The 20441-nt window shown below is 36.8% G+C and overlaps 1 protein-coding gene across 8 annotated transcripts in view; it reads right to left on the reverse strand.

The window, feature by feature from the left end:
* The window catches only part of BAZ2B (bromodomain adjacent to zinc finger domain 2B), a 211816-nt gene that overhangs the window by 106631 nt on the left and 84744 nt on the right, over positions 1 to 20441 (reverse strand). For all 8 annotated transcript variants that reach the window (XM_029072364.1, XM_029072361.1, XM_029072358.1 and 5 more), the window contains one exon: positions 6867 to 7022. In XM_029072364.1, the coding sequence (XP_028928197.1) occupies positions 6867 to 7020 (154 nt within the window). In that variant the 5' untranslated portion in view covers positions 7021 to 7022. The remainder of the gene's footprint in view (positions 1 to 6866; positions 7023 to 20441) is intronic.

Consider the following 20441-nt stretch of genomic DNA (forward strand, 5'->3'; position numbering starts at 1 on the left):
AGCAGAATCGCCTCCTCTGGTGGTGTGACGGTGATGAGAGTGATGGAGTTTTCTGCCTAGAACAATGAACAAGCCTTGAACCTGATGCCTCAGGACGAGGAACCTGATGCCTCAGGACGAGGAACCTGAGCAAAGGAACTGATTATGATGACAATGGTTAGTGTAGCACCACTTGTATTTTCTCAACCCTGCCAGACATATTCCCAGTGGGGCTCAGAATACCCAGAATGCTCAGAATGGGGCTCAGTAGTAGGGAGGTAGGGGAGCGGCCATATATCAGCCATGGCAGCAACTTCAGTTTTGGCCATCTAGGTAATTTTCAGGATTCCTTCCGGCCTGCCCACCTTGCTGTGTAAACCAGTCATAGACCTTCAATGCTAATGATACAGTTCCCGCAAGCATTCCTTTAGGTAGACAGCTCTACTGATCCCCAGAGTTATGCTCTTTTCTCTGGAATATCTGGTCTGTTTGAGATTCCTGGAGTAAAGAACAGTATGGCAGCAGGCTGGATAACCACGTAGGAAACTTCCCCCTATGATCTTTTCTCTGCAGCTGCCTTTCTGTTTAGGCCTCGCACAAGTCTTAACTGGCATTTTTCCATGCTTCCATTTCTTTACCTCCAAACCAAAGAAGTAATGCTTCCCTGTTGCACACTGATGATGTGAGGCTCTAATGCAGCAAATATAAGTCACTATCCAATCAACTCTAACACACTCTGTCCACTAGGACACACATTTCTTCATCTACAAAACCAAGGAAGTAATACTGACTTATCACACACTGATGATACTGTGATATGAGTCCGTAAATGATCAACTCTAACATGGTAGAGGCTCTTATCTTTTGTGCATTGGTTTACTGTTTTTTTAGTGTATTGGAAAACTAAATAAGCAGTTTCACTGCTTTTTAAAAGAAAATAAATATTGCAAACCAAGGCACTGCCATGGATTCAGCCTGTGGTCTGGAATGAATTGCTTTGTGGGATGTTATTTTGGCCATCCCTGGAACAGAGAAAAATTTTAAATGCCTACAAAGAAGGAAATTGGCTACTTAACTCACAATGGATTAAAATGGAAAACTGATGTTTATATTACTGTAGTTAGCAGCTCGTTGCTATCAGCAGGTGTAGCAATTTCTGGCAATCTTGAAACACATCCTACTTCAGATACATATAAAATGGCCTGAACACACAAACAAACCAGATAAATTTGGGCCATATATAGAAAGAAAGCTGCATTGTAATGAAACCTATTACAGAAAACATTTACTTTTAATCAGTCATAACATTTTTCCTACTACATAATGAGCTTGACTCTCCTCAATGTAGTGTGAAAACAGGCTGTCAAAACCAGTGGAGATCATTGGGGAAATAAGAGGAGAATTTACACTCCGAACTCAAGCAGAGTGATTGTAAACTCAGCTGATCCTGCCCAAGCATTTGGGGAACCAGAAAACCAGGTCTGGGACAGGGAAGATAAAACAAAGAACTGCACGGCTGCAGTCTTCTTTCTTCGGTTCTATAATGAATATGTGAATCTACAGAAAAGGGGTCTTTCTATGCACTAGTTTTTAGCACACAGAAACATGAATTATTTACTAAAATCTTGTTCTCTGAAGGAATGTGGGCATGACAGATGATGACCTCTTTGGCATCTACACCCACATACCTGATGGGCCTGCTGTTTTCAAATCCCAAAGGTCAAAACCCCTCCCCTACTTTTGGTCATCAGTTTATCAAGGATCATCTGCATTACTGCTTAACTGCAGCCTACATTTTTTTAAAATACAGAAATCTGTTTAAACTGACAAAACAGTGAGTTCGTAGCCCTAACAGATCCCACTTTAGCAGTATGTTTAAGAACATAAATCTTCACATTCCCTTCGAGTTCCTCTGCACGTAATAACTCAATTTCAACTCAGTGAAGAAATCATTTTCCCTTGTTCTTTTCTAATCCAATTTCCAAAGGAAAATTAGCCTACCCATGCTGGATATACAACGAATGGTCCTTTGTTATGACAGAACGCAAAGAAGAATAGAATTCACAAACAGCCTTTCATCTGTGTCCATCCTGGGCCTTTAGGGCTAGTGTTTAAATGGACCTTGGAAAGAACAGGGTAGTGGCGCAGAGCAGCAGCCATGGCAGGAAACAGTAAGTGATTGTTGTACTGTACTCTCCCGAGCATTTAATACAGTGCTTTGCACCCAGTAAGCGCTCAATAAATACAACAAAACACAAAACAGATAGATAGACTGCACCAGCTCTTTCGGACTCCAGCCAGGATTTTCACCTCATAACATCAATGGATAGGAGCAGCAGCCAAAGTGGTTCCACACAGCTTTACTGGCAGTTAATTCTCAAGGTCGCTCCTTCCAAATATATCTCACTGGGTTAGTATACTGATGTTTATGATTGGTGTCTCACTGATCAGGCAGATGAAGGGAACTGTGTCCTATTTCCCCCTTCTCCCTGCTCTATCACATGCCCTACCTGATCCTCCACTATCTCCCTATTTCTTACACATCCGCAAGGAGAATATGCACTTCTTTTGGCTTGTTCCTTTGTGAAAACTCTAACATTCAATGAAAGAGAAGCCCTAAAAATTTCATAAATTTCACAGGCAGCCATGAGGAGATGACAGCCCATTGCCTTCATTATTTAGTTTCCTATTGAAGCCAAGAGAACTGAATTTTGCATACAACCTAGAAAATGTCACAATATGAGCTCAGTTCTGTCTCAGGAACAGGTCTGGGTGAAGAATCCAGTGGATTTGAACGCTCTGGACTCTGGGAAAGTCTCACAAATTCTGGATAAATGGGAACAAGTGAAAGGAAGAGATGGCCAGAAAGAAAAATGAGGTTTCTTCACTGAAAGAATACTAAATAATAAGCAGAGTAATATTTCTTTTTTTTCCTCTCTTCCTCTACAGAAGGATTTAAACTTCAACTCACATAAATGAAAATAGCAAGATTGTGAAGACGCAAGCTGTCAGTCAAGAAAAAACATACTGATTCAGATTTTAAAGCTCTCACCCTCATCCTCAGCCACTATTTGACAAAGCTCTTCCCCGTGAATTGTGGCCAGAGAGCACTGCCCTTTGGCATGAAAGTTTCTCCCACAAGCCTTCCCTTCCCTGAACTCAACAAATTTGAAGCAGTGAGCAGCATGTCATGCTGATAGGTAGCCCTCCAAGGTGTTTTTGTCCATCTCCTCCGATTAGACTGTAAGCCCATCACTGGGCAGGGATTGTCTCTATCAGTTGCCAAATTGTACATTCCAAGTGCTTAGTACAGCGCTTTGCACATAGTAAGCACTCAATAAATACTATTGAATGAATGAATGAATGAATGAGAAAGAAAGACTGGGGAGTGGCACTATTTCTTTCATTAATGTATATATGTCATTTCTATTAATCCCATTACTTCCTTCTCCTGCCAGCCTGGACTCACCTTTAGGATTATGGTATAAATACTAAGTGAGGAGCAGTGTGGCCTATGGAAAGAGCCCAGACCTGGGAGTCAGAGGATCTGGCTCTAATCCCAGCTCTGCCTATTGCCTGTCATGTGACCTTGGCAAATCACTTAACTTCTCTGTCCCTCAGTTTCCTCAACTGCAACCTCTTCTCTCTCCTACTTAAGACAGTGAGTTCCATGTGGGGCAGGCACTGTGTCTGACCTGACCTTCATGTATCTATCCCAACACTTAGAACAGTGCTTGACACATATAGTGAGCTTAACGAATCCCATTGCTATTATTAATGTAATAATATAACTGTATTATTATTGTTAATTAGGAACTTGTCTATTAGAAAAGGATATGATCAAAAAATGCCTTATTTTCTTCCTTCCCTAGTAATTTAAGTTGTTTTCTTCTGTGAGATGCCTGTAGAAAAACAGTCCATGAATAGTAACACACTGGAATGAAATAACATTTGGCATCTTCCCTTTGCCAAGGCTACATTCCAGTTTTCTGTGTAGATTGCTTGTACCTACATTTTTCTGACACATAAAAAATGCAGTTGCAAATCCGTAAAAATTTGGTCCAAGGTGTCATTAAACAGTTGTGAATAAAAACATGGCTTTAAAAATTGCACTCAATCCATGGAAGAATACAATGAAAATGTGTTTTGACTGGTTCGCTGAGTATATCTGCACTTGCATAAGCCATATATCATTAGCATTAGTATGCCAAGACAGGTTTTGTTTAGAAAAATAATTCAATCTTAGTTTTTTTTAAATATTCTCCTACATTTTAAAACAAATAAATTAATGAGAAACATTATACTTAGAAATAAATCCTTCCAAAGGGCATATTTTAAATATCTTTTAAACTATCAAAATGAATATCCATTCAAATATGTAATGTACAATATGTGTTCTTCCTTGCACTTCAGATATACTTAAAGGACATTTAATTTGAAATATAATTAACTGTGAAAATATGCAATTTTCCCACTTGGATAAAAGGCATTCACATTTTATATTCAACACTAGTTCTTGTAAATACAAGTTTAAAGTATAAGCATTGGTCACTTTCAGTTAAAAAAAAATCAAAAAGTCTTCCAAAGTCCAAATTTAATTTAAAAATTGATGCACTCTCTTTGGCTAGCTTGAAATGCTTCCTTTGATTCATTACTAATTCCATAAAATTAGGTTTAAGGGAAAATTATATAATCATTTTTAGATTATATATGATATATTTATATAGATATATTTTTAAAAATATGATCACTTTTTTTAAAAAAATTCTTTAACTTTCCTCTGATTATTAATCTACAGCAATTAAATCAAGAAAGCACAGCACAAAATGTAACGTAGACTGCTAGCAAGGGCTAGCAACTATTTAGTATTGAGCCACGCAAGTAGAAATTGAAATCTCTCAGTCCCATGTCCAGAAAGAAGTAATAGTAGTATTAATTAAGCACTTATTGTGTGAAGAGCTCTGACTATCAATCAATCAGGGGTACTTACTGAGTGCTTACTGTGTTCAGAGCACTGTACTAAGTGCTTGGGAGAGTAAACTCTAACCAGGTTGGTACACATGCTCCCTGCTCACAAGGAGCTTACAATCTACGGGAGGAGACAGACATTAAAAACAAATTACAAATATGTACATAAGTGCTATGAGGCTGAGGGTAGGTAATAGGGTAATGCTCAAGACTAAGTGTTGAGAAAGAATTCTGGTGCAAATTAAACATGGACCCTATTCCTCAAGAGGTTCACAATCTATGGATATAGGTGTGGGGGGGGTGGGGGACATGTGGGGAATACAAGAAGTGATAGGCCTGGAGATGGACAAATTGGGAGCAAAGAAAAACTAAAACATTAAAACAGTTTAAGGGAATATTATGCAATCTTCTTTGAGTAACTGGGCAACAACTCTGAGAGCTATTCTTGGTCCCGAGCTGTCCAACATCCATATGAAACCAGATATCATTATATCTGGGTCAACATACGAATCAGCATCTGTATACAGAACTGCTCCACAAGTTCTCACCTAACCACTCAGGTGTTCAATGGTAGTTATAACAAAATGTGATCTTCCCTGGGATGCCAATATAATTTGAAACATTAAAATGTTTTCACAAAGTCTTTTGGTGATCTTCCCTTGGATGCCAACATAATTTGGAATGTTAAAATGTTTTCACAAAGTCTTTTGGTGGTTTTTTAAATGCCTTTCTATATGGTTACCACTACTGTCTACAGAAAATTTCACTGTTTTAATTTTGTGGGCAAATAGTTAAATTTTGCATCAAAATGCCTATATTTTCAAGTGTTGCTTATAAGGAAATAAAAACTGATTGGAGGAGTGTTAAAGTGAATGCGTTAATTCGAAACCAATTTTTACTGAGAAAGCAATTTATCTAGAATTATGCTCAAGGTCCAAAAGATCATTGTAAGACCTGCATGCATATTCAGATAAACATAGAATTGGATGCTCAAGGTCCAAAAGATAAGCTTAATGAAATGCAGGTATAGTGTAATAAATTTTAAAAGACAGAATAATAGTCACACTCTAAAACTGTGCAGAAAACCCCTGAACGCATATATCAAAACAAAGCATTGTGGTGGTGAGGGTGGAATTTGAACCAGTAATATTTTTATTCATTATAGAAGTATTTTTTCACTGTCCGGGAAACATCACTGGGATCAAGCAAAATTTTAATACTGAATTGATTCTAGATTCATTTTAACATTTAAAATATCTTTTGTCATTCTTACAGCTCATCAAATTATTTCAGATACCGACTGTCTACGAAATGTAACCTCAAATATTTTCTACTGGCACAGAGATTATTTTTCAGGAAGTGGATTTTCCTATTTTATGCACCAGGTTGAGTAAGTGAACATTCTGAAATAAAATCCTCTACTTGTCAAGTAAAATATTATGATTTCTGGGTAACAATTAGGAGTGGCTTAACTCTGAGTTCAGTGGCAAACAGGAAATTTTAAATCTAGACATCCTGCCTTCCCACATACTAGTTTTTTTACTATAGAGTTTGGGGTCAAATATGTTGACTGCCTCCAGCTATATTTCATCTATGAAATGTGGCATTCAGAAACAGCTTGTCAAACAGCTGAATCAAGAGTAATCAATCAATCGATGGCATTTGAGTGCTTACCACTGGCAGAGAACAACACTATTTGTAAAGCTAACTAGTCTCATAGAACGATTTGTCAATTAGGGAACTATAATTAATCTATTGATAGTTCAACCCAATGCTCTGACAGAGGTATGTCGAAGATTTACCCTGATTGCTACTTGTCTTTTCCACGTAGGAATACACTTAAGTCTGTGAAAAGCTCTCATGAAGAATGCTACACAAACGACATTGCAAATTGAAAAAAGTATATAAGATATATTCACCACAGGTGTTGATTGTGGAGCTAAGAGATGTGACTCCGGTGGAAAGGCCACCTTTAGAAACTGTCGAAGCTACAGAAGGTGTAGAAGACGTTGACAATGAAGTAGATGTAGTGGAAGAGGCTGCTGATGATGTTAACCGCTCTCCAGACTCCATATCTAAAAGGCAAAAGAACATAACGTGAATTCCAGACCTTAAGGTAAATGAAGGAGAGTTGATTAGCATACACATATATTCAGAAATAGTGAAGTCTGCTAAGTCATCTCATTTCAAGGGGTAAACTCAGAGAAATAAATTTGTACCGTATAAGAAGAATAATGGCAAACTTGCAAAACAAAAAAAACCAATTGAATGTGCTTAAATTCATGACTTGGAGAACTTCTAAGCTCTCTTAAATGTTAGGTAAAGCTAAGCATTTTGCAAAGACATATTTCTTAAGAAATTATGAACATGCTTCCAAAGTTTGTTAATATATTCGGTTCTGCCAGAAGACGTGTTTCACTACAGTTTGACCTAAAATGCCACATTAGAAAGTAAACTTTCACTCAATAACAAGGGCATTTCTAGACAAAGTGCGGCAAGGAATCAGAAGAAATGGGTGTGTGTTCAGGCTCACAGCTAAACACAGAGTGCTACAACATGCGTTGTCTTCACCATTGGAATTACTAAACTGATGTTTCCTCCTCTTAATTGCCAGTCTTCCCCATTTCCCAACCAATGCATGATCCATTTCCCAACTAATGCAAAATCCTCCTGCATCCTAACACATTGCTTTTATGTGAACCAATACTGCAGTGTCCACTCTCATCCTAAAAGTCCATACAATTCAAATCTATCACCAAGGTTGCAGGGGCAACCATAAACTCCTGCGCCACTCTCATATCAAATAGAACATCTAAGCTTTTTTGAAGCAGAGAGTACCGAATAAGTTTGATTTTAACTCTTTTGGATTAATGAAAATACAACTTTTTTTTACATCAAAGCTCTGAGACACTAAGTCATTTCATTTCTAAGAGTAATTTATAAATATTAGTTGCCATGAGTCATGGTATTTATCTTGACCTACACTTTGTGAGTAAAATGGCTTTATCACGCAAAACAAATTCTATAATTCCAACATGAACAACAAAGTAGTCAAATGCATTTTCCAAAGTTGTGTGTATTCCTTAGAGATATATCTTAAGTGACATTTTTCTGACAAAATTTTCAGTTGCACTCTGCTCTGGTTACTGTCCCAAAATGCCCCTTTAAATGTGGCTGGTTTGAGTATTCTTTTTGTTTCTCCTTTTCTCACACAACAGAATTCATTTTAACTGAGGGTAGAATTGTGGCTAATGTGTTTATTTTGAAGCTGCCGTTGTGATAGCAAAACCTACTGAAGCAGAGCAAAAATATCATTGATTATTTTCATGCCATTGTATTTCTCATAAAATGCAGACAACAAGAGGGAATGCATTTTGCAGAAAACACTTTATATACCACATACAACAAATCCTTTTTAGCAGCAAAAGCAACATTATGGTAGTCAACATTTTACATAAGCTCAAAAGGTAAAATATAGTTTGTCTCTCTTGAAAGTGGTACTATGGAAGAATTTACTATCTACAAAGAAGGTTTCATTAAGACATTGCCCAAGGAGCCAATACATATGGATCCCTTGACCTGCATAATCATAGGCAGACCTGAGTCAAAATTCATCATTTACATTTTATGGGGAAAACTATTTCCTTATTTGTATATTAGAACAAAGAGAAGAAACAAGAAGTCCAGTTACTGAGGTTATGCTACATCCTTTTCCTATTCAAGGTTTACACTGACAACATCTTCAATTTGGAAACTTCTTTGGAAATTTTGCAGAGTCAGTAAACAGATACTAGCTAACTTCCTTGTCCCCACCTTTCCTCTGGATTGCTCTGAATAGTTTTGTCATTTTTAATCAAAGTTTGGTGTAAGGACCCACTTAACTTGATTGTGTCGGTGATCCAGATCTATCCACTGAGTTCTATTCCTATTGCATGGCTTCATGTCGTGTTTCTGTTAAGACTAGAGCATACCCACATTTGACCTGAGCCAACCTGCAGGTACCCACAAGAAAACATAAAGGTCAGGTGGTGCTCAGATGCAGACTGTGAGTGCACGTGGCTGCCATGTTGAAGAAATGAATCAAAGTGTTGCTGATATCGCTGTCAAAATGCCGAGAATAATCAAAGAATGGGATTGTTGCCCAACCCATTCTACAGCTGCGCCACCCTTTTCCTTTTCCCATCCTCCATCTCCTTTCACCCTGGCCCTCCAATCCTACATCTGCATGATCATTCAAAACTCTATTGATGGGAGGGCACTATGATGAGCACGATAGGACAGATGACCACCCATGTACTCTTTTGTACACAGATGGCCACCATGTTGAGGATAGTTGAGACCTACTACACAGGTGTTATACATACAACCAGACTGCCCCCCAGCCACCCACAAGCTCCCCAAATCCACCAAAAAAAAAAATCTCCTTAATACACCCAGTTTCGCTTTAGCATGTGTTTTCGTCACATGAACTGGATAAACGCACCAGCAGATAATCCAAGAGAGGTATCCTGAGGGAAGAAAAAAATTAAGAGATTGTAGGGCATTTTGGAGGTCAGGAAGAGAAAAGTAAATATGGAAAGGTTTTCTTGGAGGTAGCTGAAATCACCTTCATCTGCTGGGCTCCCCAAGTGAAGAGAGTAAGGGACTCGGAGCACATCTCTAAAGGACAACAAAATAATAATTTTAAAAAAGCATGAGAAAAGGAAAGGCAGTCCTCGGAGCAATGGGAAAAAAGGGCCTAATTTTACAAATGAGCAGCAGGAGAGATAGCAATTTCTATGGGTTTATTAGTAATATAATAGCAACCCAAAAATATTCTCTTCCTGCTTCCCTTTAAATAACTTCATCCCAGAAACCTGACCTTCATTTGCCCCCTCCTCCAGATCTCATATTCTCATAAAGGGAACACTAATTAATAAATAATTCTAGGATATAACTGGCCAGACATGGACCTTAAGGTACCTAAAGTCTGAGCCACTTTAGAGACTCCGGAGCTATGCGAGTGTCAAGAAATTACTTGCAGCATTTATATTCTTAGCTGAGTCTGCAAAACTGAGTCACTCTTGCCCTCTTTTTTTTTCCAATTCTTACTGGGTCAAAGCTAATTTTTTATAAATTACATTTGTAGAATTTAGTTATAGATTTGTAAATTTATAACTATTATTTGTAAATTTTATTACATTTGTAAATGTATAACTACTATCATAATTGATGATTCACTGAGGTTACTTCATACTTCAGAATATTTGATGCTGATCATTAGAATACATTCTTCTGCCTTGCCTGATCATCATTAAACCAAATTCTAACCTTCCTTTTCATCTCCAGAAGAAGAATGCTCTGTCTGAAGTCCACCTAGAGAGGCCTTTAACAAACTGGGGGAAAAGAACATATCATCCTTTCTGCACTCAGTGCTAAAGCCCCAAACACTAAGCTTAAGCCTCTAAAAGTTGTACACAACACTACTTGGGGGCAAAGCTAGAGGCAGGGAGCCCTCTCCAGCTTAGCAAATGCTTAATAAATACAATTAAATATAATTAAAACTAAAATATGGAGCTCATAAACTTGTGGGTTAGTTACCAACATTCTTGCTATATACTTTCTGCTTTTGCCTGTACAGAATTAAGCTCTTTGGCTTAACTAGTTGCTGGATTTCCTAACTCAGTATTTCTAACTCACTCTTTATTTCACAATTACATAAAGTTTTTGATTTTAACCTAGTCACTGATGAGTAGACATAGGTTATTTGTGAAGCCTTGCTAAAATCAATTACTTTTTTTTAGAAGTAAAAGATCAACTGAGTCTTAAAACTTTTCATATTCTGTTTTTAGCCTGTAGGCTCCCTGACCTGAAATTTTTCATCACTGAGAATAAATGGCAAGGAACAGGCAAATGGCCCCTGACTTTTTATGAGGACTTGAGTTACAATTTATGTACACTGACCTATCATGATACATGACTGAAATAAAAGTGTTCAGTAATGACCTTGCACAATTTGTAATAAAAGGTAAATGCATTTAAAAGTTTCTTAGGAAAAAAAAATCAATTTCCATATTTTTCCGCTAGGTTACCAAAAGTGAAAAATAAACGAAACTTTTAAAAACACTAATGTAAAGTCAGTTTTCCCATAATGCAGGGATTGAGTTCCTGTAGAACACTTCATTAAGGAAAACTCACGTTTTAGTACTCACCCTGGGTCTAACTCTATGCAGATGCACACAACTCTTTTGAGAAAATGTTCACTAATTTTAATGGCTCACTAATGGCAGTGAAAAAACGTTTTCTGGCAGAACTGAATCTATTTAATTATTTAACACAACTGTTCTACCAATATGGCTTTTAAACAAAAGACTCCCATGGAGCTAAGAATTGAAGTTCTGAAAAAAAATATTCAGTTCAATTCATTCTTACTATTTATCTTAACACAAACTGTCTTTATATTTATTATGCTATGCATAACAATAAAACTGTCTTCAAATTTGTATAATATATTTTGTACACTATCACATGTCTAAAGATTGTGGGCACAGCCTTTTTCAGAATGAACATAAAGACTTGCTAAATTTTGTTTCTCTAATTTATAATTCCTCATTAATTTTATATTAGTGTAAAGTATCTTTAAAAGATAGAAAAGACATTAAAGTACAATAATTAACTAACAGACTGGCCCTTAATTGGCCAAATTCCTTTTTAAGAAGATTTCAAAGCCATAAAGTAAATGTAGTTTTCTTTGACAAGACTACTTAGTTGCAAAAACACATTTGGGACTTGAAAGAAATGCTGAAGTGGTAAACTACATACTTCTAAAGTAGCCACACAATTTTATTTATCATTTTGTTACATTTTGGCACTGGATCCTCTTAAATCCCTGGCCCATTAGGGCCAGTTTTAGAATGATTGGGTGGCCACCACTTCCCACGGCCCCCCAACTCAACTGGCACTGGAGGGTTCCTTCTCAAACTTAAGACTTATTTGTTCCTCTGTGTGAATCTTTTCTCATACATTTTGTTTTTTGGTGGGAGTTGTGTTCTTGAAGAACCTCATCTAATGGGAAAGCTGTGATTTTGTGGAGTTCAGCAATTCTAAAGTTTCCCCTATGATTGACATTTTTGATTAAAATTCCTTTTAATTTTTATGTCCACCACTAATAGAACAATTTAGACCTTGAAATTCACTTTTATTTTACTGATTTAAATACTGTGAAATTTCCAAAAAAAAGCCAGACACACACAAAATGCTACAGATTATGGTAAGGCTGAGAAAGCATAATAGCATCACATCTTAACTGATTCTATGTGCATATACATGACTGTTTCTTCCTACACCAATAGGATTCCTGTTGTGGGAAAAAGTGTCCCTAATGCTTCCATCACATTGTATAAGGTAAACATTCAGTGTAGCAGAGATTATAATACTCTGAACACTTCATAGCCCTTAATATGTAACCAAATTTATTCCACTGCAGTACGATTCCAAATTCACCAACTCATCTCCTTCCATAGCCCTCCTCTGATGATTCTCTCATGTGAATAGGATACCCATTCCCAACTTAATTACATGGCTCATTTCTGTTTCAATGATGCCCCTTCTATGTGCTTCCACATAATTCTGCTATTTGCTAAGCACTCACTATGGGCTGGGATAGAGACAAGATAATAAGGTCGGCTCAGTCCCTGTCCCACATTAGGTTCCCAGATAAATAGGCGGGAGAACAGGTACTTACTCTCCATTTTACAGATGAGAAAACTGAAGCACAGGGAAGTGAAATGACTTTACCAAGGTCATTTTGCAGGAAAATGGCAGAGCAAGATTAGAAACCAGGTCCCTTGACTCCCAAGCCCATGCACTTTCCACTGTGTTTCTCCATATGTCATTATCACTCTTGGTAACTGTGGCACCCACAATAAACAGTAATTCTCCATAATCTCCCATGCCATAACAAGAGTTTTGGGTTCTGGCATTATCATCGCACACCAACTAGTCTTCCCACACTCTCTGACCCTTGCAGTCGGATTCTCCCAGTTCACCGGATCATAAAGAAGTGCGTCTGAGAAACTAAGAGAAAAAGAGATGGGAAGAATTTTTGCCTCAAACTATGGGAGCCTGAGTAGTGTAAGATGTGACTGAGTACACAGTGCGTATTTAGTGCCACAGCCTAACTTGGCAGAAGTCTAAATCTGGTGGGTGGTGACAAGAGGAAAGACAGCTCACAAGGGGTGAGCAGAAAAGGTGCCACATTAGGCCCAAGAAACACATAGAGTGGACTATAGTTTAGTCTCAAATCAGATGTATACGATCACCCTGGAATCTAAGAAGGGGATTAGGAATTAGGATTAGGAACATGATGTACAATTGTGACCTAATTAAATGGAAACCATGTAAACAAGATAGACTAACTCTAAAGGTCCCGAAGAGAAAATATTAACTCTTTGCCTTTGAAAATATAGTAAACCAAAAAAACAGTAAAATCAATCCTATATTTTGACTACATTTTTATATGGGTTAAACACAATTATAATCTATATTTTCCTCAAAAATAATATTCACCACTTAATTTAAATGTTCCCATGAACTCTGCTGACTTTAAGAATTTGTTTATCAATTTAAGAGTGCAATTTCAATTTTTCATGACTTTAGCAAAACTACCTTTTCCAGATTTTCATGTATTTCAACAACAGTACTTTTTTATCCATATTTCTAATCGCTTTAGCACTATTCAGTATGGTTTAGAGCATGTCAGTTTCTGGCCTCAAAAAAGAGCCTGTGTTAGCTCCCTAGAAGATGGGAAATCCACTAAAGATTAATTAATACTAATGTTTTTTGGTTTCTTTATATTTTAGATTTACACTAAAATACAACAATGAAGAAAAGAAATCCCTTCCTGGAAGACATATTATTAAGAATGCAACACTGGGAAATAACCAGTAGCTCAAGTTCAAGAACTTTGAGTCTGGTCCAAGAAAATATTATGAGCAAGTCTTCCTATATAAAACTTTTTAACATCAAATCCCTTGTGTTAAAAGCTAAAGGACACAAGATTAAATAAAACTATCATTGGATTAAATTATCTTATTGTTTCTAAAATAATGTGAAATAGTTACAAATGGTGCATGCTTAAGACTGACCACATATTAGATTAGCGCATAATCTAATATACCAAATTTTTCACATTACTGGTTTCATTACGCCTGGTGCCTAGAATGTAGAGTACTAATACCCAGTGTATAGGATGGCAATTAGTAAATAATAACAGAACTCTCCAGCTTTGTCAGCGATTAGGGGAATAAGCATAGGCAAGGAAACTCCTCCAACAGCCCCAGACAATATCTGCAGACAAAATCGGCAAACAGAGAAGGATATTCGCAGCCAACCACTCAGATATCACCAGTAAACTATTACTGAATACTACGCTAGTGTCCCAAATGAGTAACGTTGACTTTCATTGGTGTGTAACTCGCCATGACGAAGCAACACAAACAAAAACTGTTCCATTATTCATATATTCAGTTTGTGGATAAAATTTATTGAGCAGATTTATTTCTTAGCTATTACATAATCATATTGTTTTAATATTTGGATGACAGACCCAACATCTATATTCATATTCATGGAAAATCATGATGCTTGATTTGCATATGTCAAGACAGGATAGTCGTTCATCAAGTTCCATACTGGCCACTGATCAGCAGGTGGTCCGTCCCCTGCCTTATACATATGTGTAGGACCGGACTGACACAGAAGGTTTACTGGCTGTAGCCCAGGACTCAGGGATAAGGGGGTCCCAGTCCACCAGCCATTGAGCATGCTAATGGCTGGGGCAGTTAGTTAATGGTATCGGTGGGAATGACACAGCCAGGGCACTCAGGTGGTGCTCAGGCCATAAAATACACCATGTACTTGGCTGTCTCCAAAACAGCAAGATAGATGAGATTGAGGTGTAACAAGTACATCGGTGTTTGAGGAGTGAAGTATGTGGGTTGTAATGTATTAGACTCTAGACTGTAAGCTCGCTGTGGGCAGGGAATATGACTGTTTATTGTTGTACTGTACTCTCCCAAGCACTTAGTACAGTATTCTGCACACAGTAGATGCTCAATAAATACGAATGAATGAATATTAGGAGATGGGTGAGGTAGGGTGGAAGGGGGAGAGCTGATTGAGTGCCTTAAAGTCGATGGTAAGGAGTTTCTGTTTGACATGAAGATGGATGGGCGACCAATGAAGGTTCCTGAGGAGTCAGGAGATATGGACCACTTTCTTTAGAAAAATAACCTAGGCAGCAGAAGGAAGTTTACACCGGAGAAGGCAAAAGGCAGGACGTATCCCCCGAGCCCTTAAGCATGTGTACGGAGAAGGAGGGGAACTATTTGGAGTGAAGTTCTCCCAAAGGGAGGGATTTGGGGATGGGGGCAGGATGGTTCCAGTGTTCAGAAGAACCCAAGATGGACTGCAATACCTTTAGAATAAGGGAGAGGACAGGGGGGTTCCCTCAAGAAACACTCAAGGTTTGAAAGGACTTCTGCAAAATGTTTTATACAATGTGATTTCATTACAGTGTGTGCCTGGCAAACACATATTTCACAGGAGTCTGCTGAATGTTTTAATGAAAAAGGGATAGGAGCAGGGGAATAGTTGTGACCTTTTCTCCCAGTCCTGGTCCCAGATTTCCAGCCTGGGTGGGACTTTCATAGTCCCCTAGGAAAGCAGGAGGATCCAAAATCTTCTTTTGAAGGCCATCAACAATAGTACTTTTTCATTCAGGATATTTAAAAGAACTGAAGTATCTTTTTTTGCTCAAATAAAAAAGTTATTTGAATTTTATATTTCACTCTCGGTGAAAATTACTTTAGGGCAACAATAAATTTGACAGATTAATAAGACATTCAGAACAGTTAAATGTAATGATTTACATATTCCCTAACACTGACATTCTGTAAAACAATTCCACTTTAATACTGGACTATACTTCAAGAAAAGACAGTTTGCTAGAGGAAAAAGGTCAGTTAGTCCTTTTAAATACAACTGTTACTTCATTAATTTAATTATAAAATTACTGAAAATTTGTTAGGCTCAAAAATAAATTTTAGAAATATACGAGAATTACAACTTCCTGAATATGACTTTAAAGTAACATACTCCAACCAAATAAGTCGGATTATACAACTGAATTTTAAAGTGCAACAAAATTGTCTTTTGAAATTATATAAAAATAAAAAACATTAGAATTTGAGATTTCCAAGGCTTTTCATATGTGTTGTTTATTTCAATTTTACAATTTAACCATAAAATTAATTTTGGAATACACGAGTGTTGTCATGGTTGGCTAAGTTTTGGTTAATTTTTCAATGGAAAACACTTTCCAAACATCAGCATGACATCTACAAAAATGGCAACAATCTATTATGGCCCAATAAAACTTCAGTTTTTGTTTGTTCTCACTTCAAGTTCTTCTAATTACTATTGTAAATATTCCCCTTTAGATGGTAGCTAGAGAGGGTTAATTGGAAAAAAGCAAAGGAGATTTGGGTATGAAGGGGAAATTCTGGTAAATATAGGAGAGAAAGAACAGTATCAGATGATGGTAAGACAAAAAAAAGGAGACAAAGAGGAAACGGAAATGAATTATAGGAAGGGGCAGGAAGGTGGAGGGACTCAGTGAAAGACATAAATCCTATGAATCTTTCATAAGTCACTGCTAGTAAACTTTATTTCTTTGAGAAAAATAACAATTTGCTTTCTTGACACATGGTCACAACTTTTAAAGTTGCCTTGCCTTAGTGATATTTATTTGTATCCTGGACTGGCTTGCTGCCATTCTTTAGTCACCCAAAATGCAACTCTTGATAATCTTTATCACTCAAGTGGAGAAACATACAAAGAACCCATAATGCCTCAGAGAAAAAATGTTAAAATCCCTTCGATGAGATAAAACAATACCTGAGACTACTGACCTAACCATCTGAAGAAAGGGGAAAAAAAAACCCGAATATTTTAAATTTTTTAGTCTGTATATATTGATTCTGATTCAGTTTTCCTATTCTGCATGAGCCAGATTCTTTTAGGCAAAAAAATATCAAATACATTTCGATGAATTTTCTAAGAAGAAATCAAAAGAGAATAACCATGATGAAGACAATGACAATAATAATAATGACAACAACGTGAATGAAAATCACTTGCTCAAGGTCACACAACAGCACCTGACTCTCAATCCCATGCTCTTTCCACTAGGCATTATGCCTCAGTACATGAGTTGTCTGAACGTCTATTTTTTTAATACAGGAAATAGTCAAACAGGTTTACTACGAAAGGAACACACCTGAAGTCAGTTAATCTCTAAAGGTGATGTGCCAGGTGGAGTGGCATTCAACAATGCACAACAACCATCTTCCCAGCAGTTCCCCATCTCAGCAGTCAGGAACATGCCACAACCCCCACAATACAACATCACTGTGTCCTATTACCAAAGAAATCTATCACTTCCTTTATGTCTTAAAATTACTGTATGAAAAAATAAAAAGTCTATTACAGCTATAAAATAGTCCTCTAAACTTGTAATTATTTGATTACACTTCTAAAACTAAAAACTAAGATCCATGAAAATGTGACCCCCGTGTTATTACTCTTTTCTCTTCAAATGCATTAAATTGAAAAATAACAATAATAACAATAATAGTGTGTTGTGTTTGGTAAGCACTTATTATGGGCCGAGCACTGTACTAAGCACCGGGATAGATACAAGATAATCAGGTCCCACATGGGGCTCACATTCTATGTAGAAAGGAGCTCATTTTAATCTCCATTTTGCAGATGAGGGAACTGAGGCTCAGAAAACTTAAGTGACTTCCCAAGGTCACACAGCACACAAGTGGTGGATCTGGGATTAGAATCCAGGTCCTCAGACTCCCAGGCCTGTGCTATTTTCCACTAGGCCACACTGCTTCTCTTTGTGGCCTTAAGCTCTGCAGGCCTCCCTACCAATAAAAAAGACAAAATAAATCTTCAAAGACTAAAGTTTCAACTAAGATTTAGTGAGATAAATATCCAACCAAAATAAAAGGTAATTACTGAATTACTATTTCCAAAGAAAGGGTAATGAATATAATATCCCATCAGAAAACTGGACACCTCTCAATAGAAATAAAAACTGAAAAATCAGGGTGCTCTACCTGAGAAATTTAGGATTTTTGTTATCTGCCAGCTAAAATAATTGTGGAGACCTTTTTTATACACTAATTTTATCTGAACACTAATTTTAGTCAAATCCTAATGGTACTAAATAGCTATCAGCTCTGTTTACAAGCAAATCACAACGATGAGAAGACTTCTGTGCAGTACCTAGAAGCGAGTTGTGGCTACAAAATGAAATTTCACCACTGAGTTCTAAAATCTTGGTAATAGAGCCATTATCTGATCAAATCTGTTTCAAATGGCTAACAGAACTATTTACTAAAATAACATTTTCAATTGGTTACACAGAAACACAGCTGGATAATGTGCCATAGATCCTCAGTGCATGCTAGAGTTTTGACTTTAAATGAGACTACAACAGTGTCACATTCACTATGCTTCAAACAAATCAGAGAAAAACCTGCCATTAAAATAAATGTCATCCATATTTGCTAGCAGTATTTACTTTACCAATCTCTTACTGACTTGTTTAGCGGGTGGAGGTAATCTAGCTAAATGGATATAATTCCACTAAACTGCAAAATGTCTCTGGAGGAAAATTATCAATGGACCCATTTCTGATTCTACTACTCAAGATAAATAACTCAGTTAAAATCAGTGTCAACTTTTTATTCTCTACCCACGGAAAATTATTTTCATCTGACAGTCTTCCTGCAGCAGCACAGCAACTGTCAGGCAGCTCAGACATTAATGCAACCACTCTTTCCTCAACCTGAGACAGTCATATTTAAACTTGACATTTCAACAGAATAAACCATTTTTAAATGTATCTATAGCGTTGTGTATTTGAAGCTGTAGATATAATCCTGAAGGTTATTTAACTTGCAATACCGAAAAGCAAATTGTAATGCCAAAGTCTAATGTGGATATGGACATTCAGAGAAGTGCTGGTCAGATCAAGTTAAATGTCACTTTTGCCGTGTTCTGGTCTTTTGTTTCCTTATATCCAATGACTAACCTTAGAAACCTGTATTCACACCTATTGTGCTTATTTTTACTTTTTTTTTTGTAAATTACTATGTCTAATCTAATAATAAATCAATTTTGGCAGGGCTTTACACCAAATTGGGGCTGTAGTTAAAATTGGAATGTTACACTTTTTCTCATTTACCATTTAGATTGGCTCCTTTTTGATAGCAATTTCCTTGAAATTAATACATATGTAATATATATATTTATAGAAAATTCATTTTTTAGAAATACTGTATTTAGTGCCAGAACCCTTTCGAAAGACTTCAATGATTCTATACATAAATTTCAACAGTTTCCAATAATCACCAACCAGTTGGCACTTTGGGTAGGTGGAAGTCAGTGAGAATGTTTCAAATTACTACAATAATATTATATTAAATACCTATTTAAAGGAAAACATATGTAGAATATTTTAAAAATATCAGTCCTGAAGCTAAATTAATAGTAATTTATTTTAACCTATCCTATTGTTTTCTATTAAGGTGACAATTATTCATATCAGATTCTATATTTCAAGGTGCTTAATAGTCATTTCTTAGTCTTCTAATTAAATATACACTATTAATCTCAGGAGAAAGGTTGCAAAAATCAGTTTCCTATTTGTCCTTGTTAAGAGGATATTTGAAAACAAAGAATAGACTTCAAAACTCCCTATTTTGTGTGTCCTAGTACAGACTCCATCTGACAAACAATACTGCATTCATTCATTCACTCATTCAGTCGTATTTATTGAGCGCTTACTGTGTGCAGAGCACTCTAAGTGCTTGAAAAGTACATTTCAGCAACAGAGACAATCCCTACCCAACAATGGAATAATAACCATAGAAAGGTCAAATGACTTTCTTATAGAATACTAAATTTTCAGCACCTTAACACAGGGGAAAAAAAACCCACACTCAAAAAAACTTGAGTTTTGCAGTAGTGGATAGAGCAGGGATCTCGGAGTCAGAAGGTTGTGGCTTCTAATCCCTCATGCACCACTCTGCTGCTGTGTCACTTTGAGAAAGTCACTTCACATCTCTGTGTCTCAGTTACCTTATCAGTAAAATGGGGAATGACACTTGGAGCCCCATGTGGGAAAAGGACTGTGTCCAGCCCAATTTGCTTCTACAGTGCCTGGCACACAATTAGCGCTTAAATACCACAATTATCATTATTATTATTATTATTGTTAAGTGATGTGTGCCGAGTGTCATTATAGAAGGATGATCCAGGAAGGAATGTGTGGTACAGTCTGAAGGAGACAGGGAGTGAGGCAAAGGGAGGAGCTTAATACAGAGTAATCTGTGAGATAATAATAATAATGTTGATGGTATTTGTTAAGCACTTCC

Source organism: Ornithorhynchus anatinus, chromosome 9, assembly GCF_004115215.2.
Source record: "Ornithorhynchus anatinus isolate Pmale09 chromosome 9, mOrnAna1.pri.v4, whole genome shotgun sequence".
Classification (NCBI taxonomy): Eukaryota; Metazoa; Chordata; class Mammalia; order Monotremata; family Ornithorhynchidae; genus Ornithorhynchus; species Ornithorhynchus anatinus.